The sequence below is a fragment of the Diospyros lotus genome, chromosome 8 (assembly GCF_014633365.1).
Source record: "Diospyros lotus cultivar Yz01 chromosome 8, ASM1463336v1, whole genome shotgun sequence".
Taxonomy (NCBI): Eukaryota; Viridiplantae; Streptophyta; class Magnoliopsida; order Ericales; family Ebenaceae; genus Diospyros; species Diospyros lotus.
The window spans coordinates 35,025,156-35,049,710 of NC_068345.1; the positions used below are offsets into that span (position 1 = coordinate 35,025,156).

General features: G+C 39.2%; 1 protein-coding gene across 3 annotated transcripts in view; it reads left to right on the forward strand.

Moving 5' to 3' along the window:
• Positions 1 to 24,555, forward strand: part of LOC127807453 (protein NAP1) — a 67,173-nt gene that overhangs the window by 34,205 nt on the left and 8,413 nt on the right. For all 3 annotated transcript variants that reach the window (XM_052345308.1, XM_052345307.1, XM_052345309.1), the window contains 7 exons: positions 1,704 to 1,897; positions 10,737 to 10,882; positions 13,470 to 13,551; positions 13,657 to 13,767; positions 14,823 to 14,948; positions 15,037 to 15,176; positions 15,288 to 15,384. In XM_052345308.1, the coding sequence (XP_052201268.1) occupies positions 1,704 to 1,897; positions 10,737 to 10,882; positions 13,470 to 13,551; positions 13,657 to 13,767; positions 14,823 to 14,948; positions 15,037 to 15,176; positions 15,288 to 15,384 (896 nt within the window). The remainder of the gene's footprint in view (positions 1 to 1,703; positions 1,898 to 10,736; positions 10,883 to 13,469; positions 13,552 to 13,656; positions 13,768 to 14,822; positions 14,949 to 15,036; positions 15,177 to 15,287; positions 15,385 to 24,555) is intronic.

Below are 24,555 nucleotides of genomic sequence, written 5' to 3' on the forward strand. Positions count from 1 at the left end.
ATTTTAACAACAATGGCCTCACTTAGCTTGTTATTTATAATAAACATAATGAGTCTTAAACCTATGAGCTTAATTTAATTACAAATAAAATACACACATATAATAATTATAATATATACTAATAATTCTAACAAATTCATATGTCTTAAATCAGTCATCCATAAAGATGGAGAGATTAATGAGAATTTTAGCCATAAATTAAGGCAGGATGTTAAATAGAAAAGTGTGACATTTTATGCGATAGTAAGATTCTGTTAAAGTTAAAAGAAGAATTTTATAAGATGATTATAAGATCAATTTTGTTGCATGGAACATAATGTTGGGCAATAAAGAACCTGTGTGCAAAATATGATATAGTGGAGATGAGGATGTTATGGTAGATGTATGGCTATACAAGAAAAAGAAATTAGAAATAAGGTTATTCGTATTAAGGTCAAAGTAACTCTTATTTAAGTTTGAAGATAAGATGCATGATTGACATGGTTAGGTCATGTAAGAAGAAGACCAATAGAGACTCTTATGAGAAGAGTGGATGGAAAGGAATAAGTCTTTAGAAAAGTGATAAGAGCAAGACCAAGAAAAACTTGGTGTAAGACTAGATGAATGTTATAAAAAGAATATTGTCATAGATAAAATTCATGTAGCTTACCCCACTTAGTGGGATTAGTGCTTAATATGTTGCTTTGTTGAATCTAAATCTTTTTAATGTTAATCCTCACTGTGGTAGACCTTCTTATGCCCTTCAAAATCCAATTTCAAACCTTTTATTTAAGAAACTAGAAGTCTTTCCATTAAAGTAAAATGGGCTTTTAGGCATAAGATTGTTTGTATATCTGTACTGAAAACTACACTATAAACTTTAGTTATGTAGTTAAAGCACTAGCTTCATTGTAAAAAATTAAAAATAAAACAGCAACTATTTTTCCAATTCCCACGTACCTTGTATTGAAATAATATATTGTCGGAATGAATCTTTTGCTAACTACTAGTTCCTCAGTAAGCTACAGATCTGTCTATTTGAGACTTTAAATGAGAAAACATATAAAAGAATCCTTAACCTTAAAGAATGAATGTGCATAGACATTGTCTATGTTCCCTAAGCCTCTATAAGATATAACTAAGACAATGGCAATAATATATAAAAGTTCAACTTTTTTTTTAAATTTTTTTTCTTTCTTATATGGATAATACTGTAAATCTCATTGAATACAGTAGTAAGGTGAGGTTTTGATGCTTAGCTGTAAACCCCAACAATACATTTTTGGTGTCCAGTGCAATGTCTAATGTAAAGCCCTAAGAATGAATGAAGGTGCTGATGTGATGATAACGCTTCTTGATTTTATACTGCATAGATGAGAAGTGGGAAAAATGAACAGAAAATATCTTGTTTACTGACTATGGAACTCAGACAAGGGATGGCAATGTCATAATGCACATTTGATGTTGATGTTAGCAAGAAAGTTCATTTTGTTTTTTGTTTTTTGTGGTGAGGTTCAAAAGTTCATAATTGGTTTCATTGTTTATCTATATTTTTTGTTAATGCCTGATGCGCATAGCTTTTGTTTCTCTAAATTATTTATTCTGCTTAATTGTTGTCTAGTTGTCACATACCACATGTTTTTTGTTTATTTTTTTGCTGCTGAATTAACTAATTTTCTGCAACAATGGATATGTAGTAATTGGAAAATCATGACCCTTTGCAGCAATTAGAGGTTATGCATTATCGTATCTATCATCCTGTGCTGGTAGAATTAGATTTTTATTGGGCTCTCCGGGTATGGTGGCTCTTGACCTAGACTCAACCTTGAAAGGACTTTTCCAGAAGGTTGTTCAACATCTTGAAAACATACCAAAACCGCAGGGCGAAAACATTTCTGCCATCACTTGTGATCTATCTGTAAGAAATCTATCTATGTTTCATCCAATTGCCAACACTGTTTTAGTATTAATTTAATTACTTCTATGCCTTTTACATTTATAATTCATCTGTATTTACTTTGTTACTGTAGCTTCTTTGACCTATGCCACATAAGATTTTTCTTATTTGTATGCTTTGTCACCCATAATTTGTAAAAAACAAAGAACTTAGATATTTGATGAAGTCTAATTTCCAAATTTCTCTCTCTCTATATTTTTTTGTGAGGTTATTCGTAATAAGATAGTAGTAGTGCCAACTGAGGAGAATATGAGAGAGACTAGACTAAGATGGTTTAGTCATGTGAGAAGAAGACCAAGGGACGCTCCAGTGAGGAGAGTTGATAAAATGGAACAGTTAGTCAAAAAAAGAGGTAGAGGCAGACCCAAGAAGATTTTGGGAGAGACATTAAAGTTTGATATGAAGTGTATGAACCTAAATGAAGATATGACAAAAGACAAAAATACATGGAAGTATAGAATTTATATAGCCAACCCCACATAGTGGGATGAATGTTGAATATGTTGTTTTATATATTTTTTTGTGACCGTAACACTGATTGGAGTACAACTTATAATGTCATGAAAGATTTAGTGTCCTGTCAATAAAGAAAATGGGAAAAAAAAAAAATCTTGTTGATGGAATCAAACATATCCCTATATCGGTGAGGACTCTTTTCGGTTCTTCCTGTGAGTAATATCTATATTTTCTCTTAAAGAGAATTTGTGACTAATTGCTGTGAACCATGCCTTCAGGCTAGTTGGAAAGGAAGCATTTGTCTGCAGTTTCTCTTAGCCCACATCTCTTCATCTTCAATTACCTAATCCAGACCTTCTCATTCTTAGAAACCTCTGTCCAAAGACACCAAATTGACAATCCAAATCAAAGCAGCCTCCTATCATTCATCAACTTCAACCACTTTCTGGTCAAAACCCTCAGCACGCCTCCTATCATTCAGTTTCTCCAAAATCCACTCCATCAAGAGTCACCTATGGGAGAGGAATGCAGTGGAATATGATGATAGGGATCATGGGCAGGGTTCTAAACTACTGCTCACTTTTTCGCATTGCCATTCCTGGCCCAAGAAGAACAGAATTTCCCTGAAGCACTAGAATGCTATCAAGGCATTTCTGTCTTGTTTGGTAATCATTTCATGGCTTCTTGGTGGGGTTTTCATGCAGAACCCCAGGTGTAAGAGCGATATTTGGAATAAACAACACTGAAGGCATTGTTTGCAACAATGCTTTAATTAGCGCATTGTATGCCAACATGCTTTCAGTGGTGTTGTTCTTGGACATGCTTTTATTAACTAACTGCTAAGCCGGTTCCATAACAAAGCATTCTAGGCACACTGAAATCATGGTTCAAAATCATGGTTTTGACCTTTTCCTAACCCAACAGAAAAAAAAATAAAATTTTGGGATCATTTGGTCTGGCATTTTTTTTTTGGATAACCCACTTGTGTCAGTTTTGTTTTTTAACTGAATTATACCAGGTTCGAAACATGCACACACAAAAAAAACACTATTTAACACTTCTCTCAAGTTGATGCACATATTCCACATGTTCCAAGATTTTTAAAAATAAATCTCATTTTAGCTGCTCACAAAGTTTTAGTGCTATCTAAAATGTTGGTTTTCAAACTTTTTGAGTTGTTTGGATTACATCTTGTAATACTTTCTCCCAAATGAAGTGACGATCAACCTCAATATGCTTAGTCCTCTCATGGAACACGGGATGAAGAGTCATATAATAGGTTGTTTGATACTTAAGATTCATATTGTTGAATTTCAACGACTTTTATGCAAAGAATCCAGGAACTAACAAGCAAGACTTGTGTGAAAGGATATATCTTGTTTGGTAACAATAAAATAATTCAATTTTCGCAACTACTTTCCCATATCGACTCATGTCATTCAATATATCACCTTTATTAGCTTCAAGCTTTGTACTTTAGACAAAAGTCTGATAGGCCGCCGGTGCATCGGACCTACCAAAGATGCCGTAAGTAGCAGCATGCATGAAGATGAGAATAAGGGGGTCAACATAACAACCAACATGTGCGCATGGGAGGGGTAGAATTGTAATCCACATGTTGAGGGAATAATCAGCATGTGTAGGGGAATTCAATTAGAAAGAAGGGAGGAGAGGTATAATTAGGAGAGGGGAAGAGAGAGAGGGGGTCAATTTTGCGGGGTAAAGAGGATTCTGGAGAGAGAGGGCCTCTCGAACGCCCTAGGTGGTTCTTGTTCTTGGCTGGAAATCCTGATAGCTATTGATAATTGCTTACTGTTTGAATTTTCTAATTGGGAACTTATCAATTTAGTATCAGAGCCAGGTTTTGATCCTGATGGTGAACTTGACGAAGAGAGTGGGTGAATTAGAGTCGAAGATGGAGGGCATGCAAAGGGGAGTTGAAGACATTAGAGGCGATATCCAGGCGATGGAACGAAATGTGGCGGTGATGCTCGAACAGTTCGCTTTCATGCGAACGAAGTGGGACAAGTAGGAGTGGGAGAGGAAGAACAAGTCCAAGGAGTGAGAAGGAGCTTCGGAATTCACCATGGATTCCGAAGTAACACCTGGGGGTGTGGGAGGTCGCGACTTGGAAGGAGGAGTCGAAGGAGGATACCGATCGGACATACGAGGAAGGAGATTGGAAATGCCCATATTCGAAGGAGAGAATCCAGTTGAGTGGATTTTTTGAGCTGAGAGGTATTTTGCGGTCAATCAACTAACGGACGAGGAGAAGATAGAGTACGCCGCACTGTGCTTCGAAGCTGTGGCTCTATCTTGGTTCCAATGGGAGACAAGGTGAAGAGGAATTTGGAGTTTGGAAGGCTTGAAGCAAGGAATTCTGGGCATGTTTTGCCCCACTCAAGAGGGGTCATTGGAGGAACGTTTCTTGGCTCTTCGGCAGGAGAGGACTGTTAAGGAGTATCGATTGTTGTTTGAGATGTTGGCCGTGGCTATGCCTAATGTTCTTGAGGCGTTTTTGGAAGGCCAATTCCTAAACGGCCTCAAACCGGAGATAAGAGCTGAGATCAGGGTGTTGCAACCACGGGGGCTTGATCGTATCATGGTGGTGGCTCAAAATATTGAGGACAAGAACGCAACTCTTCAGAATTGCCATTGGGCAATCGGACCACCCAAGAGCGGGTACTCTATAGCACCAACAGTCACTAGTCATATGTCCCTAGTACCAGTGAAGAGTTTGGGTTCCTCCCACTAGTCCGTGATCCAACCGGGACCTCAGTTTCACACCGCTGGAAATGGTGGAAGCTTCCCTTTTAAGCGGCTTAGTGAGGCCGAGTGGAAGGCCAAGCGGGAGAAGGGCCTTTGCTTCCACTATGATGAAAAATATTCGATAGGCCATAAGTGCAAAAACAAGGAGCTCTAAGTTTTGATGATCTATGACGAAGAAATAGGCGAGGTGGTAGGAAAGGAAGAACCAGTGTAGGTGGGCGATGAGGAGTTGGGATATGGAGGGGAAGTGATTGAGTTGTCCATGAATTCGGTTGTGGGATTGACTACACCACAAACGATGAAGCTAAGGGGACACATAGAAGGGCAGTCAGTAGTGGTTCTTGTGGATGGAGGAGCTACTCACAACTTCATAGCGTCCGAGTTGGTGCAACGTTTGAGTTTGCCTAGGACAGAAACAACTGGATGTGCGGTGATAATGGGAACCGGGATGGCTGTTCAAGGAGTGGGAATTTGCAAGGGGGTGAAACTGATCCTTGATAATCTGTAGATAGTGGAAGATTTCTTTCCACTCGAGTTAGGGAGTTCCGATGTCATTCTTGTCATGAAGTGGCTGGCATCGGTGGGGAAAATAAGTGTGGATTGGAGGAATCTGACCATGAAGTTCCAGGTGGGGGGATTGACCGTGTCTTTGCAGGGTGACCCTAGCTTAAGTAAGATATTAGTCTCCCTAAAAAGTTATGATGAAGGCATTTAAAGAAAATTGGGAGGGAGTCCTGCAAGAAATAGGAAAGGTGGCTGTAGAGTTCAACGAATTGCAAGTGGGATTGCCCCGGAGTTTAGAGGCATTACTGGCTGAGTTCGAAGGGGTTTTTACCAACTCAGAGGGACTACCACCCACCAGAAACAAGGACCATGCCATCAACCAGTTATCTGACACTCCTCTGGTTAGTGTTCGGCCTTATTGCTACCCTTATCTTCAAAAAAACGAGATCGAGAAGATGGTATGTGAGATGTTGGAAGCTGGAATTATAAAGCCGAGCAGAAACCCCTATTTCGGCCCGGTGCTGCTTGTTAAAAGAAGGACAGGGGATGGAGGTTTTGTGTAGATTACCAGGCCCTAAACAAAGTAACCGTCCCCGACAAGTTTCCAATCTTAGTCATTGACGAGCTGCTAGATGAATTACATGGGGCTAAGGTTTTTTCGAAGCTGGATCTCAAATTTGGTTATCATCAGATTCGAGTCAAGGCTAGGGACGAGCCAAAAATTGCATTTCGAACACATGAGGGCCACTATGAATTCCTCATCATGCCTTCGGATTAACAAATGCACCGGCCACCTTCCAATCCTTAATGAATGATGTATTCAGGGAGTATTTGAGACGATTTGTGTTAGTATTTTTTGATGATATATTAATTTACAACCAAGATTTTGAACAGCATGTGCAGCACTTGCATTGTGTTCTGCAGGTGCTAGCTGAAAATCACTTGTTTGCAAACAAGAAAAAATGTTCCTTCGGGCAGTTGGAAGTTGAGTATCTTGGTCACGTCATCTCCCAGCGAGGCGTGTTAGCTAATCGCTGCAAGGCGCAAGCCATGGTGGATTGGCCCACACCCACATCTTTGAAGGAATTTAGGGGATTCCTCAGTCTCATGGGGCACTATCGGAGGTTTGTAAGAGATTATGGCAAGATGACGTGGCCCCTCATGGAGAGATTAAGGAAGAATAATTTTTTTTGGGATGAGGAAGCTGAGCGAGCCTTTCAACAGCTCAAGATAGCGATGGTGTCACTTACAGTTCTAGCACTACTAGATTTCGATCAGCCCTTTATCATTGAGTCTGATGCTTCAGGGCAAGGGTTGGGGGCGGTGTTGATGCAGAATCACAAGCCAATTGCATACTTCAACCATGCTCTTAAGTCGTCGGAGAGAAAGAAATTGGTTTACGAAAGAGAGCTGATGGCCATGGTGTTTGCAATTCAAAAATGGAGGCATTACCTCTTGGGAAGGAAGTTCATTGTAAGGACAGATCAGAAAAGCTTGACGTTTTTATTGGAGCAGCGAATGGTGAGCCCGAAATATCAAAGATGGATGATGAAGTTGATGGGGTTTCACTTCGAGATACACTACCACCCCGGGTTAGAGAATAAGGTAGTGGATAGCCTTTCGAGAATCAGTCACCCGGCAATGGTTCCGAAGGTGGTTCAACCAGACCAGCTGGCTCGAGAGGTGGAGAAGGACGCCTACTTACAAGGAATTATAAGGGAGTTACAGCAGGATCTGAATTCCCGATCAGATTTCCAGCTGGTAGGTGACCAACTCCTTTACAAAGGGCGGTTGTTCTTGCCTAAGAGTTCTTCTCTAATTCCATTATTACTCCATGAGGGCCACGACGGAAGTGTAGGAGGTCATTTCAGGTTCTTAAAAATGTATAAACGAATTGCAACAAGTGTGTATTGGGCTGGTATGAAGCGTGGCATACGCCAATATGTTAGAAATTGTGATGTTTGCCAGCAAAATAAATATGAATCTTTATCGCTGAGGGGTCTTCTACAGCCTCTTCCTATTCCTGGTCAGATTTGGGATGATATAGCCATGAATTTTATTAAGAGTTTACCATTGTCGAGCCATATGAATTATATACTTGTGGTGGTTGACAATTGACAGACTCGACAAATATGGACATTTCATTGGTCTCAAATATCTGTTCACAGCAGGAGTAGTGGCTGGGATTTTCGTCAAAGAGATAGTGAGGCTTCACGACATGCCCCAGTCTATTGTTTCGGATAGAGACAAGGTATTCATGAGCCGTTTTTGGGAGGAGTTGTTTCGGCTTCAAGGTACTAAACTTAATCGTAGCACATCCTACCACCCGCAAACGGACAGGCAAACGAAGGTCCTCAATCGGACCTTAGAGACGTACTTGCGCTGTTTTGCATCAGCAAGACCTATGGGATGGTATGTCTGGCTACCATGGGCTGAATTGTGGTATAACACATCATACCACACAGGTTCAAAGATAACTCCTTTTCAAGCAGTGTATGGGAGGGAACCACCAACCTTGATAAGATTTGACAAGGGAACTACCCCCGTGTTTGCAGTAGAACAACAATTGATGGAGCGGGATCAAGCCTTGGAAGAACTCAAGGACCAACTGGCAAGAGCTCAAGCGATCATGAAAAGGGGGGTTGACCGGAAAAGAAGGGATGTGCAATTTGCTGTGGGTGACTTCGTCTATTTGAAAATAAGGCCTTATCGAAGGAAGACCTTGGCTACCTGCCCTAATGAGAAGTTGGCTCCTAGGTACTATGGGCCATTTGCAATTGAGTAGAAGGTGGGGCCAATGGCTTATAAATTGGCGCTACCAACACACTGTCATGTTCACCTTGTTTTTCATGCGTCACAGCTAAGAGAGGCCAAAGAAGAGGTGGGAGCAAGGGTGGAGATTCCCCACCAGCTGAATGCAGACTTGGAGATGAAGGTTAAACTAGAAGCGGTGTTGGGAGTTCGGCTTGGAAGGGGTTCTAACGTGCGTGGGCTGGATGTCTTGGTGCAATGGAAGGGTTTACCACCATTAAAGGCAACTTGGGAGCCCTACAACATGCTTCAACAATAGTTTCCGACTTTTCACCTTGAGGACAAGGTGAAAGTGCGGGAGGGGAGTAATGATAGGCTGTCGGTGCACTGAACCTACCAAAGATACCGCAAGCAGCAACATGCATGAAGATAAGAATAAGGGGGTCAGCACATGCAGGTGTACCAATTAGCATGTGTGCATGGGAGGGGTAGAATTGTAATCCACATGTTGAGGGAATAATCAGCATGTGCAGGGGAATTCAGTTAGAAAGAAAGGAGGAGAGGTATAATTAGGAGGAGGGAAGAGAGAGGGGGTCGGTTTTGCGGGGTAAACAGGATTCTGGAGAGAGAGGGCCTCTCGAACGCCTTGGATGGTTCTTGTTCTTGGCTGGAAATCCTTATAGCTATTGATAATTGCTTATTGTTTGAATTTTCTAATTGGGAACTTATCAGAGTCTTGACCAGGTTTCAGACATGCCTATTTATAGAGATAAACCCAGTGTTCTAAAAATCAGCCTAGGCGGCCGCTGCGAATTTGGTCTAGTCGGCCCCCTAGGCACCGGCCCGATTATCGCTGCTTGGGCCGCCTAATTTTTTACCTACCTCTCAGCCGTCTCCCTCTTCTCTAGCCTAAGGTCGCCGCCTCAACGCCGTCGGTACCTCATTGCTACCTCCAACTCCATCGCGACCTCAGAGTAGCGGAGATAGAGCTTGAGTCAACGAAGACGTGTCGGCAAGGATGGAGCTTGACGGCGGCGATGGCGTAGAGGCAGTGAAGCTCACTTGCTGGCAGCTCGTGAGCTCAAGCGGGAGGGCCACCAAGTGGTGGTCTTCGAGCGCTACAATCGGATCCGCGGCTTCTGGTCTACAACCCCCTAAGTTGCCCTGGCCATCCCAGTTTATATATATATATATATATAAGTTTTTATATAAAGTTTATATATTTATCTGTTTATATCTATATAAATAATATATTTATAAATCTATCTATATAAACATATATATAAATTTCTGATTTATATATATATAAGTTTTATTTATATTTTTAACTTTGATTTATTTAAAAATAACATAAAATTATATTATAAATTTAAAAAAAAGAAGAAAAAATAGCAGATCGCCTAGGCGGCCTAGGCGCTAGGCCCTAGTCTGGCGCCCGACTAGCGCCTAGTGCCTAGCACCTTTTAGAACACTAGATAAACCAATGGCATATTCATGCTAAGCAAGAGCAACACTAAGGCAGGATCTTGACAATCTCAATGCCTAAGAACTACTTCAAAAGCTCCTAGATCCTTAGTTTGAAACATAGAATATAGAAATGATTTTTCAGTTATGGCTGTAGCATCAACACCTATAATCAAATATCATCTACATATACTAGAAATTATATTCCACCATCTGTATAGCAATGATAAAAAAATAAAATAATAAAAAATTGTAGCATAAAATTTGCATTATATGTTTACCAAAAAATAAAAAATAAAAAACTTACATTTCACAAAAGAAGTAATTTTTTTTTGCATCCAGATTATGCATTTATGTATATATCTCATTGAACACATGGACTTAGTGCTTGGTTTTGTTTTCTTTCTTTTTTTTTGGGGGGGGGGGGGGGGGGGGGTGGGAGGAGTTTTGAGGACAATGCATTCTGATGACAGGGACAGTTCGGAAATGACATTTTGACCATCTATGATCCTTGCAACCAATCAAGCTGTTTTTGATATGATCTAGATATTATTACGTGACCCCCTTCTTAGCTCTTTTATTCTCCTCATGTAACTGTTTTGCAGGCTTGAGTTCCAATTCCTTATTTGGTTATTGTGGTTAAACAGTTCATCCTTTTCTCAATTAAATGATCTCTACAGATTTATTCTAATATTCTCTTAATCAAACTCATCTCGGTTCTTGCCAGCCAGTTGCTATACCCAATAATATTGTTGTTGGGATCACCTATAGAGTATATGGCAACTATTAGCCCTCAACTAGCCTAACATCTTATGCTACTGTTTTCTTACTTCAATGCAACTTTTTTATTGGTCAGGAGTTGCGTAAAGATTGGTTATCAATATTGATGATTGTTACGTCTGCTCGGTCATCTATTAACATTAGACATTTGGAAAAAGCTACAGTATCTACTGGAAAGGAGGGCTTGTTGTCTGAAGGGAATGCTGCATATAGTTGGTCCAGGTAATGTTGCTTATATATCGTGTCATGTCTGGTTATGACTTATGAGTATAATTTTTGGGAAATTGGCTAATGATGTGGGCAAAAGGCTTCTCATGCAAGTTAAGATTGAGAGTTCTTATAAAGCTCCCTGGTAATTTTTTTCATTACCATCTGTAGTTGAGAAATATTAAATTTTTGTGACTTATGAGTATAATTTTTGGGAAATTGGCTAATGATGTGGGCAAAAGGCTTCTCATGCAAGTTAAGATTGAGAGTTCTTATAAAGCTCCCTGGTAATTTTTTTCATTACCATCTGTAGTTGAGAAATATTAAATTTTTGTGAAGTTCTGGAAGATTGAGATATTGAAAATTTTAACTGTGTGTGGGCATCCTTGAAGCTAATGGGCACATCTGTAGTGAATGTTTGAATCCTGTTTTTGGGGTAAAAAAAAAAAACTTTGACAATGTCTTATCTTCTTCTTTGTGAGCAATACTAATAACTTCTTTGTTGTCATAAAACAATCTAATAGGTCCTTCATTTGTAAATCCAAGTCATTTTAATAAGATTGTCAGCTACATTGTTTCACATTCTTCATGGACAATAGCTCTAAACTCAACTGCAGCACTACTTTGCAACAACTGTTGCTTTTTTCTCTTCCAGGTAACTATATTACCTCCCTATAGAGGTAGAATACCCTGAGGTAGGTTATCTATCAGAGTGGAACTTGCCCAATCAGCAATCAGCATTTGTAAATGTCTTTATCTTCATGTGACTATTATTGGAAGATATTAATTGCTTTCTAATTCCTAACCTACCTTTTATCTAATTCACTAGGTAATACTTAAATTCATTCATGAGATCTTTCTGAGAATCCGTCTAAAGCTTCTCTAATTAATTGACAATTGATAGCAGGATACAGAAAAGCTTCAGATTTGCAGGATGGTAGACAAAATAGTCTTTAGAAAAGTGAGCCTGCCACTTTTCAAGAATTACTACCTATTCTAGAGTATGGTCTAGTTTCACACCTTCCAATAACATTATTCCATATGGAGATGAATAATTTACAACCTGACAGCAGATATGTGAAGGGAAGGGAGCCATTCTTATACACTAATGAGGCAACTAAATAGTTCAATTATCCATGCAACCTACCAGCATAGTTTTGCTCTTGGCTACATTAACCAGCTAGGCCTACTTAGCCTCAAAGCACAAGAAATGCATATTAAAATCTTAACTCCCTCACTTTGGCAACATGGAAAATAAGTGCATTGTCCTCAAAATGGGGATGAGTAATAAGATACAGTCTAACAACAGCAGTAAGAATTTTTAACCTTTTGGTTGCTTCCAACTAGAGCAAGAATGCCATGAAAATTTGGCTAACCACCTTCCAACCCTTTTTGGAAACCTTTCTCATTTGCTAGACAACTTGCCACCACTTGAAACCAATCAAAAACTCCACTCTTCCAAGAAACACCACCAATTTATTGATCCTACCACATACCCAAGATATCTCATCTTCAGAGAGTTAAACAGGTCTCCAGATACCCTGGTCTCTCTCCATCCAACTGATAAGACCATATTGTCCCTCAAAGAGATCAAAATTCTTCCAGTGAGTCTGAAAGACTTGCTCTCTTTGTTCCAGATAGGTTACTGGAGAACCATGTAGCTAAAGCAATTGGGGTGGCGTTTGACGGACATGTACAATATGTCAGACAGTACTTATGGAACAACAATATGCGCATCAGCAGTTTTTGCTGATTGTGATACTGCTGTACCCAGTGACCTATTATTGTCTAAGGTAAAATACGCATGCCGAGAGTTGCAATCACGTGGATGGTCAAGCATTGAACATAGCAAGATAAGACTTCTGAAAATGGTCTTCCTTTTCTTTTCCTATGGCATCTATGTGATTTGGATCTTTTTGATGAAATAGATCTTCTGCCCCGCAAAAGTGTTATACTCGGTAGTGAACGGAGCCGATTCTTTATCCTATTATACCTGTTGAGAAATAGAGTTATATACATAACATATTTGTATTTAGGTTAGATGTGACAATTGTCTTTTAAATATTCTAGACATGGCTAAAAATAATCAAACCTGTCTTTGAGCAACCATGCTTCAAACATATTATGGCTGAAGTTAAAATATTACACAATACCACATTACGGTACCTAAGAACATATTTTACTTCTGCGACTGTTCGGAGAAAAGGGCAGACTCTCTACTGTCAGGACCTAAACTGGTTTAACATGTGTGTTATCAGTTATGTGGAAGGTTCAAATTGTGGGCAAAAGGAGCTCCGCATCGTACTTGTTTGAAGTATTAAGATTTTAAACTATTTGCCTGCAGACCTTGAAATCGGCCAGGCCCAAGTTCTCCAATTCTTTGATTGCCTTTTTGGTTTGTTTTGTTACCATATATATCATGGGTTTATGCCAAGAACAAGAGTTTCAAAACTACTTCAGATATCATGGGCCATGAAAAGTGCTGAAACTATATTAATTCATGTCAACTACGTCATCCAACACTGGACATGCATCAAATTATGCGTATAGAACATGGATGTGCAACTGATATGTGTGATGATAACTTTCTGTGGCAAGACAGATGTGTTGATGAACTTGAATCTCTGCTATCAAAACATGGGAGTCTGAAAAAGCTTTACTTCTATCATCAGCATCTTACTACTGTAAGTTCTTTTATGTGTTCTCTGTCTGGTTTGAAATGCCCCCATTGCTTTTTGCAGTTTCAGGGTCATCTACAGTTGCTATTCTTTTTGTGATGCTTAAAACAGGTTTTCAGGAACACCATGTTTGGACCTGAAGGCCGTCCTCAACATTGTTGTGCGTGGCTTGGTGTTGCTAGTAGTTTCCCTGAATGTGCTTCTGTGATTGTACCAGAAGAGGTATTCAAACATTTTGTTACTCATTTAGGTAATTTTGCATGGTCATGTAAATAGGGAAATACATGTCATGACTTGCCGACTTTCTATTTCCCTATGGCTATGGTCCCAGAAGCCTGATGTGTTTAGTCATTCACTTTTGTTACTATCCATGAGTATTTTTTATTGAATTGCCACCAAAGAGCTAAAAATATATTTCAGGAAGTTTCTCCATGTTATTTTGTGTGCTATATCAGTTTAGATAATAATAGTTTCATTTTGTATGGTGAATTCTTAAACCGATAGTTGAAACTGGAGTCAGAGTCGGGGTATTGCCATTTTGATAGGAAATTAGGTACTAGAAACAATGGCATCTGCAACTGTAAATTCTCTTGTATATATATCTTCTCACCAACACCTTCAGGAAGGAGATAATGTATGCATTTTCATTGTGGATTCTTCTTCTGTTGTGACAATTCTACCATTTTAGTTTGTTTCATTCCATCAAAAATTTATTTTATCAGTATGATTCCTTTTTGCAAAAGAACAAGTCATGTTTCCGTGTTGTACAGGTTGGTTTCTCAATATCAACTATGTGTTGGAACATGACCATATTAATTATCTCCATTCACCGCAATCTCATGAAACCTTTCCATATGACGATGGTGTTGGAAATTTATCTCATAATTCCCTCACTAGAGGGTTTTGTCAAGAAGGGCATTTGACATAAAAGTCTGCTGCATTGTTTTTTTGCATGGATTTGTATTGTCAATGTGACTTTTAGAAGTCATTCGACATTATCAATGCCATGCCATTTACCCTAACTTGGTTAAGATAAGGTGATTCTTCTTACATTACATTTGAATTTAAGTACCCATTTTATGATAATTAGTGAATTGTCTAGCTATATTAACATGGACAGTTCTAGAATGATATCATTCTGTTTGAGATTCTTTCACAAACCTTATTTTGAACTGTTGCACATTGGTTGAGTTTCATTTTGGATTCTCTGCATGGCATGTCTCCTAGAATAGTGGGTTGAGTGGTCTACAAAATGGCAATCGCTTTAATTAATGCAGGTTACTAAAATTGGTCGAGATGCTGTCCTGTATGTTGAGTCCCTTATTGAGTCTATCATGGGAGGACTAGAAGGATTAATCAATATTCTCGACTCTGAAGGTGGTTTTGGCTCACTGGAGATGCAGGTTGTTACTTATTTATTATGCCTTTAAACTAAGAAGATAGGAAGCTGGTTATACTTTGTTACTCATTGTATTATATGTACAATTTCAGCTTCTTCCTGAGCAAGCAGCTACTCTTATGAATCTGACATCGAGAGTTTCTATTCCTTCAACAAAATTACCAAAACCCATATCTGGATTTCATTTCCCAGGCTACGAGAGTTATCCTGAAAATAGTAGTTCTATAAAAATGTAAGGCATGTGAATTAGATGCCAGGTTTTGTTTTCAATATTTTTATGGCTTCTGGTCATAGATTTTATGAAACGTGAAACTTGATCAATTTGGTTTTTCATCAATGGCAGGTTAGAAGCTGCAATGCAGAGGTTGACAAATCTTTGTTCAGTTTTAAATGATATGGAGCCTATATGTGTTCTAAACCATGTCTTTGTTTTGAGGGAGGTAAGTCATTCTTGTCTTTCGCTCCTAGCTTAAATGAAATTAAAGTTATTTCTTGATGAGTGAGATTGAAATGTAGTTATATAGCTTATAGTGCTTCATCCCTTCAACCCCCATTTTTTTTTTTTTTCCTTTCCCCTACTCTGATGCCTTTATTGCTATTGTTGATGTTTTTTCTTGTATTTTCCCTGTTTTCCTTTGTGAACATATTTCACTTAAAAGGTAATTGTTGGAGATCCAGATTTTAATTATTATAAATTGAATTTATTTAAGAACTGTAGAGTATTGGGAATGTTATGTTTCAATTTTGTTTCTTACTTTAATTTTGACTGGTTTGACAGGGTTATGCAAGTACATAAATACCTTGCAAGTTCAAAGATCATTTAAACTTCAGTCTATTGACTATTGAACATAGAATTTTCCCAGCTTCCTCTCTGTTTATCCCTCTTCTCTCTTCTCCAATTCTTCCTTCTTTCGCTTTTCTCATTCTGTTTATTCCTCTTGTTTGCTCTCATTTCTAATTTTTTATTCTTTCTTGCTCTTTCCTTCTTTTCTGCCCTTTACTCTTCTGTCTTTATTCTCTTTTGGTCCTACACCAATTTGTCACTGGAGCAAAACTTTTGTTCACCATTGATTACCTCCAGTGCATCCCTACAGCTATCTGTCAGAATTTGTGCTGCAAAAATGCAAATCATTAACAGTAGTTCTACTTGAACCACACTTGAGTTAATCTTAAGGTCCTAGTATTAAAGATCTGATTGGTGGACTCCCAGAGATGCTTCACTTCCTCATCTAAATCCATTACTGCCCACAAAGCTATGTATTGAACCATATGTGGTAATTTTCATCACTGGAGATGGAGAGCCTCACCAGAATTGTATTGTTCCATCATCAATCAAAGCACTTCCAGAGCTGTGGAACATCTTCTGGTTATTCTTGGTCATTGCAGTCATGGCCTACTGGTTGTTGAGCTATTGTTGGAGGCTTCACTAGAATGTTGTTGTCTCATTATTGCCTAGCCTTTGAGTTTTTTCTGCTAGAGATTGTTATCAACCAAGCAGCTGCTTTGTGAATCTAAGGTCTTCGTCAAGAGAGAAATGTGTTAGCTCATGGAAATTGTGTGGTGTGTGACCATGTCCATCAAGATTGGAAGCTTCTATATTCGGTTTAGGAAACTTGCCTAAACCCATCTTATGAAACTTTCCCAAAAGTGTAAATATCTTTGATTTCCTAGTGTATAGCTTTTGTTTCCTTTTTGTATAGATGTTCTAGTTTCCTATTTCTCTAGTTTCCTATTTTTTGTACATACCTCTTCTATAAAGAGGCCTACCCGTGTATCATTATCAATTTGAGGAAGTATTATTTTTTACATGGTATCAGAGCCTCTCCTTGCATCTAAACCCTAAAACGTGCCTTCATTGCACATCTCCATAACCCTTACGTTGCCTCTGTGATTCTCGTCTCTATCTCCCTCTCGTTTTTCCCCTTAGGCCTTCATTGCCACCTATCAGTTCAATCTACTAAACATGTTAGAAGCATCAAAGACCACCCCCTGCATGACCACTAGCGAGGCAACCCCAATAGAACAAGTTCTTAGTGTCAATGCTAGTGCCGGTACCGATATCGGTACCGGAACTAGTGTTAGTGCAGCAATAGGTGAGTTACTAGGGTGTAACTTTCCTACCGACGGTAAGAACTACCTACAATGGGTATAGCTGGTTCAAACCTTTCTCAAAGGCCAATGCAAGCTTGGTCATCTTACCTCTCCTCCACCAAAGGCTGTTGATCCAGCTTTTCAGGCATGGGATGTAGAGAATTCTCTTATTATGTCATGGCTATGGAATACCATGCAACCTGAGGTAAGTAGGAATTATATGTTTTTAAGTTTTGCTAAGGAGATCTGGGAGATAGTTAAGCAAATCTACTCTAAAGTGCAAGATGCATTAATCATTTCTGAAGTTAAAACCAAAATCAGTAATATTAAACGAGGGGGAATGTCTGTCACTGAGTACTACAATTGTATGAATGGATTATGGCTGGAATTAGATCAATACCAAAACATCAAGATGGTTTGCAGTGTTGATGTTGTAACCCTTAATCAAATAATTGAAAGGGATAGGGTTGTCGAATTTTTGGCTGGCCTTACTCTGAGTTTGACCAAGTAAGGGTGCAAATTCTTGGCCGAGAGAAACTCCCTTCTCTCAATGAGGTGTTTGCCAAGAAAACACAAGGGTAGTAATGCTTAATGGGATTTACATTGAAGGATCGACAATGGTGTCAAATAAAGGGGAAGGGTCACAACCTAGATCTAGAAAATCAGGGGCTCAAGCAAGGGCTAATAATAGAGAGGGACTTTGGTGTAACTATTGCAAGAAGCCTCGGCATACCCAAGACACCTGCTTCAAGCTCCATGGGAAGGAGGTTGTCTTAAACAAGAATGGGGGGTTTACAAACCTAGCTGCATGGCATCAAAACCAATCCTACTTATCTCACAAGGGACAAGAAGAAGACAGATCAATGGAAAAGCTAGAAGGAGATTCAAGTTCAGATCTCACCACACTCAATGCTGATGAGATCAACAAACTGAAATCTTTCCTAAAGACTATACAAGATGGAGCTTATTCATTAGCACATCACGAACCCTCAGGTAATTGCTCTCATTCTGTCCTTAAACACTGATAGGAATGATGTTTGGATCTTGGATTCAAGAGTTACAAACCATATGACACCTAACTCCCATGTGTTTTCTACCTATTAGCCACTTAAGACCTCTGAACACATCACAATTGCTAATGGGACCTCAGTCCCTATCATTGGACATGGCAGAGTTGATCTCAGCCTTGATATCTCCATCGACCATGTTCTTCATATTCCCCAATTATTAGCCAATCTCCTTTCTATCCACCAACTCACCAAATACCTACACTGCCATGCTATTTTTTCTTCTAATGTGTGTGAGTTTGAGGCAATGAGGACTGGGAAGAGGATTGGTGTTGCTAAGGAAAAGGGTGGGTTGTACTGCTTAATAGGAATGGCTCCTTGTTCTCCTAGAAACTAGCTGCAGGTGGCTTGCTCTTCACAAGTTACAACAAGTCATCAACAAATTTGGCTGCATCACTATCGTTTAGGTCATCCTTTTTTTGCTTTGTTAAAGGCTATGTTTCCTACTCTATTTCTTTCCATAGACCCAAGTATATTTCATTGCGATGTATGCGTTATTTCTAAACACCACCGTATTTCTTATCCAATGAGTAATAAACTCTACTCTACACCATTTGCATCGATTCACTTTGATGTGTGGGGCCCTTGTAGAATTCCTAACTATTCTGGAGCATGTTGGTTTATCTCCTTTATTGATGATTGTACCCACATGACATGGTTTTTTTTGCTAAAAGAAAAGGCAGCCATCAAAACAATTTTACCAACTTTTTGTAAAATGATTGCTATCCAATTTGGAACTCCTATAAAGAAATTCAGAACTAATAATGCTTGAGATTATTTCAATCATCATATGCATCAATTTTTCCAACACGAAGGAATTATCCATGAATCTTCCTGTATAGATATTCCACAACAAAATGGAGTAGCTAAAAGGAAGATCAGGCATCTCCTTAATGTGGCTTGAGCCCTATGTCATCATAGGGTTCCTAAAACCTTTTGGGGGGAGGCTGTCCTTGCTAAAACATTTCTCATTAATCGCATACCCACTAAAGTTCTAAACTAGCAGAGTCCCCTTACATGTCTCACCACTCATTTCCTTGATTTCAATTTGCACACCTCTCTTCCTCTTAGAGTGTTTGGGTTGTGTCTCCTTCGTTCATATTTTCCGAACATTGTCGGGATAAGATTGATCCAAGGGCTGTCAAGTGTGTCTTTCTTGGGTATTCTCCCACACAAAAAGGGTATAAATGCTACAATCCCTCCACTCGCAAGCTATATGTTTCTAAAGATGTCACCTTTGTTGAGTCCACCCCATTTTTTGGTTCCTTTCTAACTGGTGACCATGGGGAGATTTCTTATGGTGACCCTACCGGTGACATCCTCTTTCCTACCCTTGTGTCTACCCCTCTAGATGACCCACGACCTAGCTTCTTCTGGCCTAAGTCTGATGAGATCAACTAGACTAGTTTAGCTCCTCAAAATCCATCGCTTCTTCCCATTGATCTCTCCTCAGGTAGCCACAATCAAGATGAATCCAACGAGCAAACAACCACCCAAAGGTTGGTAACTCCAGTGAGGTACAAGGGGTCTCCCTATGTTTACAAGCGGAAGTAGCTTAGCCTAGAAACTTAGCATGCACCATCCTTCTCTCCTACTCAAGGTATGGATCACACACTGCCTATGTCTACAGCCTCTGTCAACCCTATTGTTGATGATTCAGACCTGCCTATTGCACTTAGAAAATGAGTTAGAAGCTACACTCAACACCTAATGACCAATTACCTATCCTACCATCGCCTCTCCCAAAAACACAGAAGCTTCCTGACATCTCTAGATTCAATTATCATTCCCAATTCAGTAACTGAGGCTCTAAGGGATCAGAATTGAAAGCAAGCTATGTTGGAGCAAAACCATACATGGGATCGCCAGACCAAAAGGGGTTAATCTAGTTGGGTGTAGGTGGATTTTTAATGTCAAGTACAAGGCTGACGAGACCCTTGAAAGGTATAAGGCTAAGCTGGTAGATAAGGCTACATGCAATCTTATGGAGTTGATTATCTTGAAACATTTGTTCCAGTGGAAAAAATGACCACAATACAAATACTTCTCTCATTAGCAGCCTTATTTGGGTGGGTGGAGTCTTCAACAACTAGATGTAAAAAATGCATTCCTCCATGGGGACTTAGAGAAGGAGGTGTTTATGGACTTACCACCAGGTTTTCAAGAACGGCATGAAGGAAAGGTATGTCAGCTCAAGAAGGCCCTATATGGGCTCAAGCAGTCTCTTAGAGCTTGGTTTAGGCGATTTTCTAAAGCCATGAACACTATAGGATATGGTCAAAGTCGAGGGGACCACACTTTGTTCATCTAACACTCAAAAGAGGGAAAGGTTACAGTGCTACTGGTATATGTTGATGACATGATAGTGACTGACAATGATGAAGAAGAACAAAAAAAACTCAAGGAAAGGCTAGCTAAGGAATTCAAGATCAAAGACTTGGGTATACTCAAATATTTTTTAGGAATTTAAGTGGCTTATTCCAAAGTAGGTATTTTCCACTCAAAGGAAATATGTCTTGGATTTGTTGGCTGAAATAGGTTTTAGTGGAGGAAAAGGATCTAAAATCCCTATTGATCCTAACAGTAAGCTGTAAAACAACCCTAATAGTTAATTGGTGGACAAGGGACGGTACTAGAGGCTAGTTGGGAGACTAATATACCTCTCACACACCAGACCAGACATTGCTTTCGCAGTCAGCTTGGTGAGCCAATTCATGCATAACCCAACTAAGGAGCATGTGTTGGCTATTAGAAAAATCCTAAGTTACATAAAGGCCACTCCAGGTAAGGGGATTTTATTTAAGGCATGAAATAAGCTGTACATCAGAGGATTTTCAGATGCGGACTATGCTAGGTCCATGATTGATAAGAGATCTACAAGTGGATATTGTGTTTTCCTAGGTGAGAATCTAGTGTCTTGGAGAAGTAAGAAGTAAAGTGTTGTGACTAGATCAAGTGCAGGGGCAGAGTTTAGGGTTATGGCTCTGGGTCTATGTGAAATTTTATGGCTAAGGATTGTCCTTGACGATCTAAGGATTTTAGTCCAAGACTCAATTAAGCTGTGGTGTGATAACCAATTAGCAATTAGTATAGCCCATAATCCGGTTCAACATGACCAGACTAAGCATGTTGAGATAGGCCGACACTTTATAAAGGAGAAGTTAGAAGTTGGTCTCATTCATCTACCCTATGTTTCTTTCGAGGAACAAGTTGCTGATATATTGACCAAAGGGCTGCTGGTGAAACGGTTTGAAGAACTAGCAGGTAAGCTGGGAATGTGGGATATACATTCTCCAGCTTGAAGGGGAGTGTTAGCTCACGGAAATTGGGTGGTGTGTGACTGTGTCCATCAAGATTGGAAGCTTCTATATTCTATTTAGGAAACTTGCCTTAACCCATCTTAGGAAACTTTCCTAAGAGTGTAAATATCTTTGATTTCCTAGTGTATAGCTTTGTTTCCTTTTTGTATAGATGCTCTAGTTTCCTATCTTCTGTACATACCTCTTCTATAAAGAGGCCTACCCGTGTATCGTTATCAATTTGAGAAAGTATTATTTTTTACAATATGATCAAAACAAAATATTTGAACCTTTGCTCAACACAGCCATTGTACCCAAATAACTAAAGCTGATCCATTGATCTGGATTCATTAATCAACCCCATTCATAATTAACCCATGACCACCAAGTCCACTGCTTGGTAAGCTGTACCATCCAAACCCAAGTCAATACAAGGAACAAACTTCCATTTCTTTTCCACCAAAATGTCCTAAATGTATATGTTCCATAGCAATCCAACATGACACATAACCCAAAATTCCGATTTGTACAATGTAATTTTGTCAGTCCATACTAAAGAGTGTTTCAGCAGTATGAGAAATATAACTATAGTAAGAGTCATTTTTATTTACCTTTCTAATAAACAACGACATACCAAGCCTTGATCTCACTAGGTGGGTTGGTTACATGATTTCTAGCTCGTCAATTATCTTTATTTGATGGCCATACTTGCACGTTGTAAATTCTTTATAACTTGTATCACACCTCAGAGTTTCCCTCCAAGTTTTCTTAGTCCTCCTCTATTTCTTTTGCTAAAAGTTTTGTCCATTCCATCCACCCTCATATGTGTAACACCCCACCCAAGGTGGCGTTAGTATAAACCGAAACTAGGGAAAATTAATTTACAAAAACTCGAATACTCCTTATAAATTTTTAATTTTCCCAGCTAGAGGTCACTTCACACCACATTGCTTAATTAAATACCAATAAACCTCTAGTGGGTTTCACTCTTACCTACTTAATCATAGTTTTCTTTAATGACATTTAAGGGTGAAATTTTGCAACAAGATCAAACCTAATCACAATACAAACCATTACTTACATATATTGATTCTCACATAAAACTAACATGTACCATATACAAATTGATATATCATTACATAACAAAAACATAACTGAACCCAAGTAGCTCTCCATCCTTTTAGGTGGTTCACTTTGCTTTTTGATCTTGCCTTGCAGTTCCTTGAACCTGCTACATCTACATGTATATAGTTTGTACAAGAAAATAACATTTTTGGGGTGAGCTATACAGTTCTAAAAATATCTTGCATGCTGGAGAATGACATGAATTTTAATTTAATATCAATGTAACAATATCATGTAGATTGCAAGCTAAGCATGAAATTTCAACTAGCACATGCATGGCCGCATTTTCATATACAAAATACATGGAATCATCTAGTTCATGTCACAAACAATGCAAGAACTAGTGCTCATACCCCATACTTTTAAAATAGCTTGAAGAAGATTCTCAGTAGAGTCTAGTCTCCTTTCTATTCTTATTTTGCTGAGAACACTTCCAAACCTTTTGCTGTGTTCTCTATCTCTTCAATTTATATTCATCCAATTCAAGTGCCACCTCTCAACTCCAGGGCAGATTCATTTTCCCGATTCTTCTCCTCAGCTTTTCTTTCATCTTCCTTTGCTATTTCTCACTCTTATCTGTCACGACCCTAGGGTTTAACTAGGGTCTAGGAAGGAAATTGGAAGAATTTGGGAGAGAGACAGAGAAGAATGGGAGGGAGATATAGAGCAGAAATCAAGAGAAATGAGGGAGAACAAGGAAGAACCAGAGAGAGAAAGTAGGGAGGGAAAATATGAATTCACTAATCACTATATTATTTTGGCATACATTTTTCTACATGCTATGGCCTATTTATAGGTTGTTCAACTGATGGAATATTGTAGAATAGCACCCATATGCACTTTAACAGAATGAATAGCATCTCATAACAAACAATTGTAACTAATGACAGCATTGCTCCTCTAATTCCTCTTGGGTCATGACAATCCCCCTTCCTTGAAAGATTTCTTGTCCCCAAGAAACTTATTACCATTGAGCCGTTGTTATTCATCCGATGCCCATCTTCACTAACTAGTTTCTTCTTCGCCTTTTCTTGTTCTCCTCTTGTATTACCTTTTTCTTTTGCTTTCTCTTTCCTTCTTCCTTAACAGTACCGCCTCTTCCTTATTGCCATTGAAAATGGTTCCAATGGAGCTGTCATTCCTGTAACCATCTCATTTCCAGTCATAGGAAGAAATTCAAACTTCTCTTTAAGCAAATCAACCGTTTTTGCAACTGCTGTCTTGTTTTGTGTGCCCATGCCAATGACACACGTATGAGATGTCCCAAACAAGGTGCCCGGTGCAACCCTTTCCTCCTTCTCCTCAAGTGCTTGGTAAAGAGGCTTTTCAGGCTCCTTCCTTTGCTACTTCCGGAGATCAATAACATCAGGAGTCTCAACACCAGTGGGAGTGTTTGAGAGGTGGTCAACTGATTGAATGCCACCCTCCAACTCCTCTTCCTCAATCTCTTTTGCAGCAATTGCCTTTTCTTTCTTGTCATTCTAAATTGCCTGATTCAATAAAAATTGTTCCTCATTCTTTGCTGCTGCCATTCCTATTCTTGGGACCTCATCGGCCTCATACTTCTCATCAGCTGCATGAACTCCATCTTCCTCTTCCACTGCTACTTCATCAGCTTTCTGCACTACTTGATGAGTAGCCTTGGAAGCTCCTTTGATAACATCAGTATGGTCCTTTCTCTAAACCGAGTACACAATTCTATCACAAACTGTGGCCAGCTCAATTCCACCCTCCCGTGGCTTCAATTCTTAAACCAAGCATTTGCAACACCCTCCAAATAAGCTGCAGCCATGTTCACTTTCCCCCTTTCAGCTACTCGGTATTGGTAGAACACCTGTTCACACCGCCTAATCCACTATTTAAGCCTATCTCTTTCAAATGCAGGAATGTTCACCCGCGAGCACAAGGGTGTGGAGTGAATTCCCCCACCTCCTTGTCCCAAGTTTTCCTCCTTTGCATCATCCATTCCTAATCTTAGGGACACATTAGCCTTAGGAATACCTCCATTCTGCTGGCTGCTTTTAATATA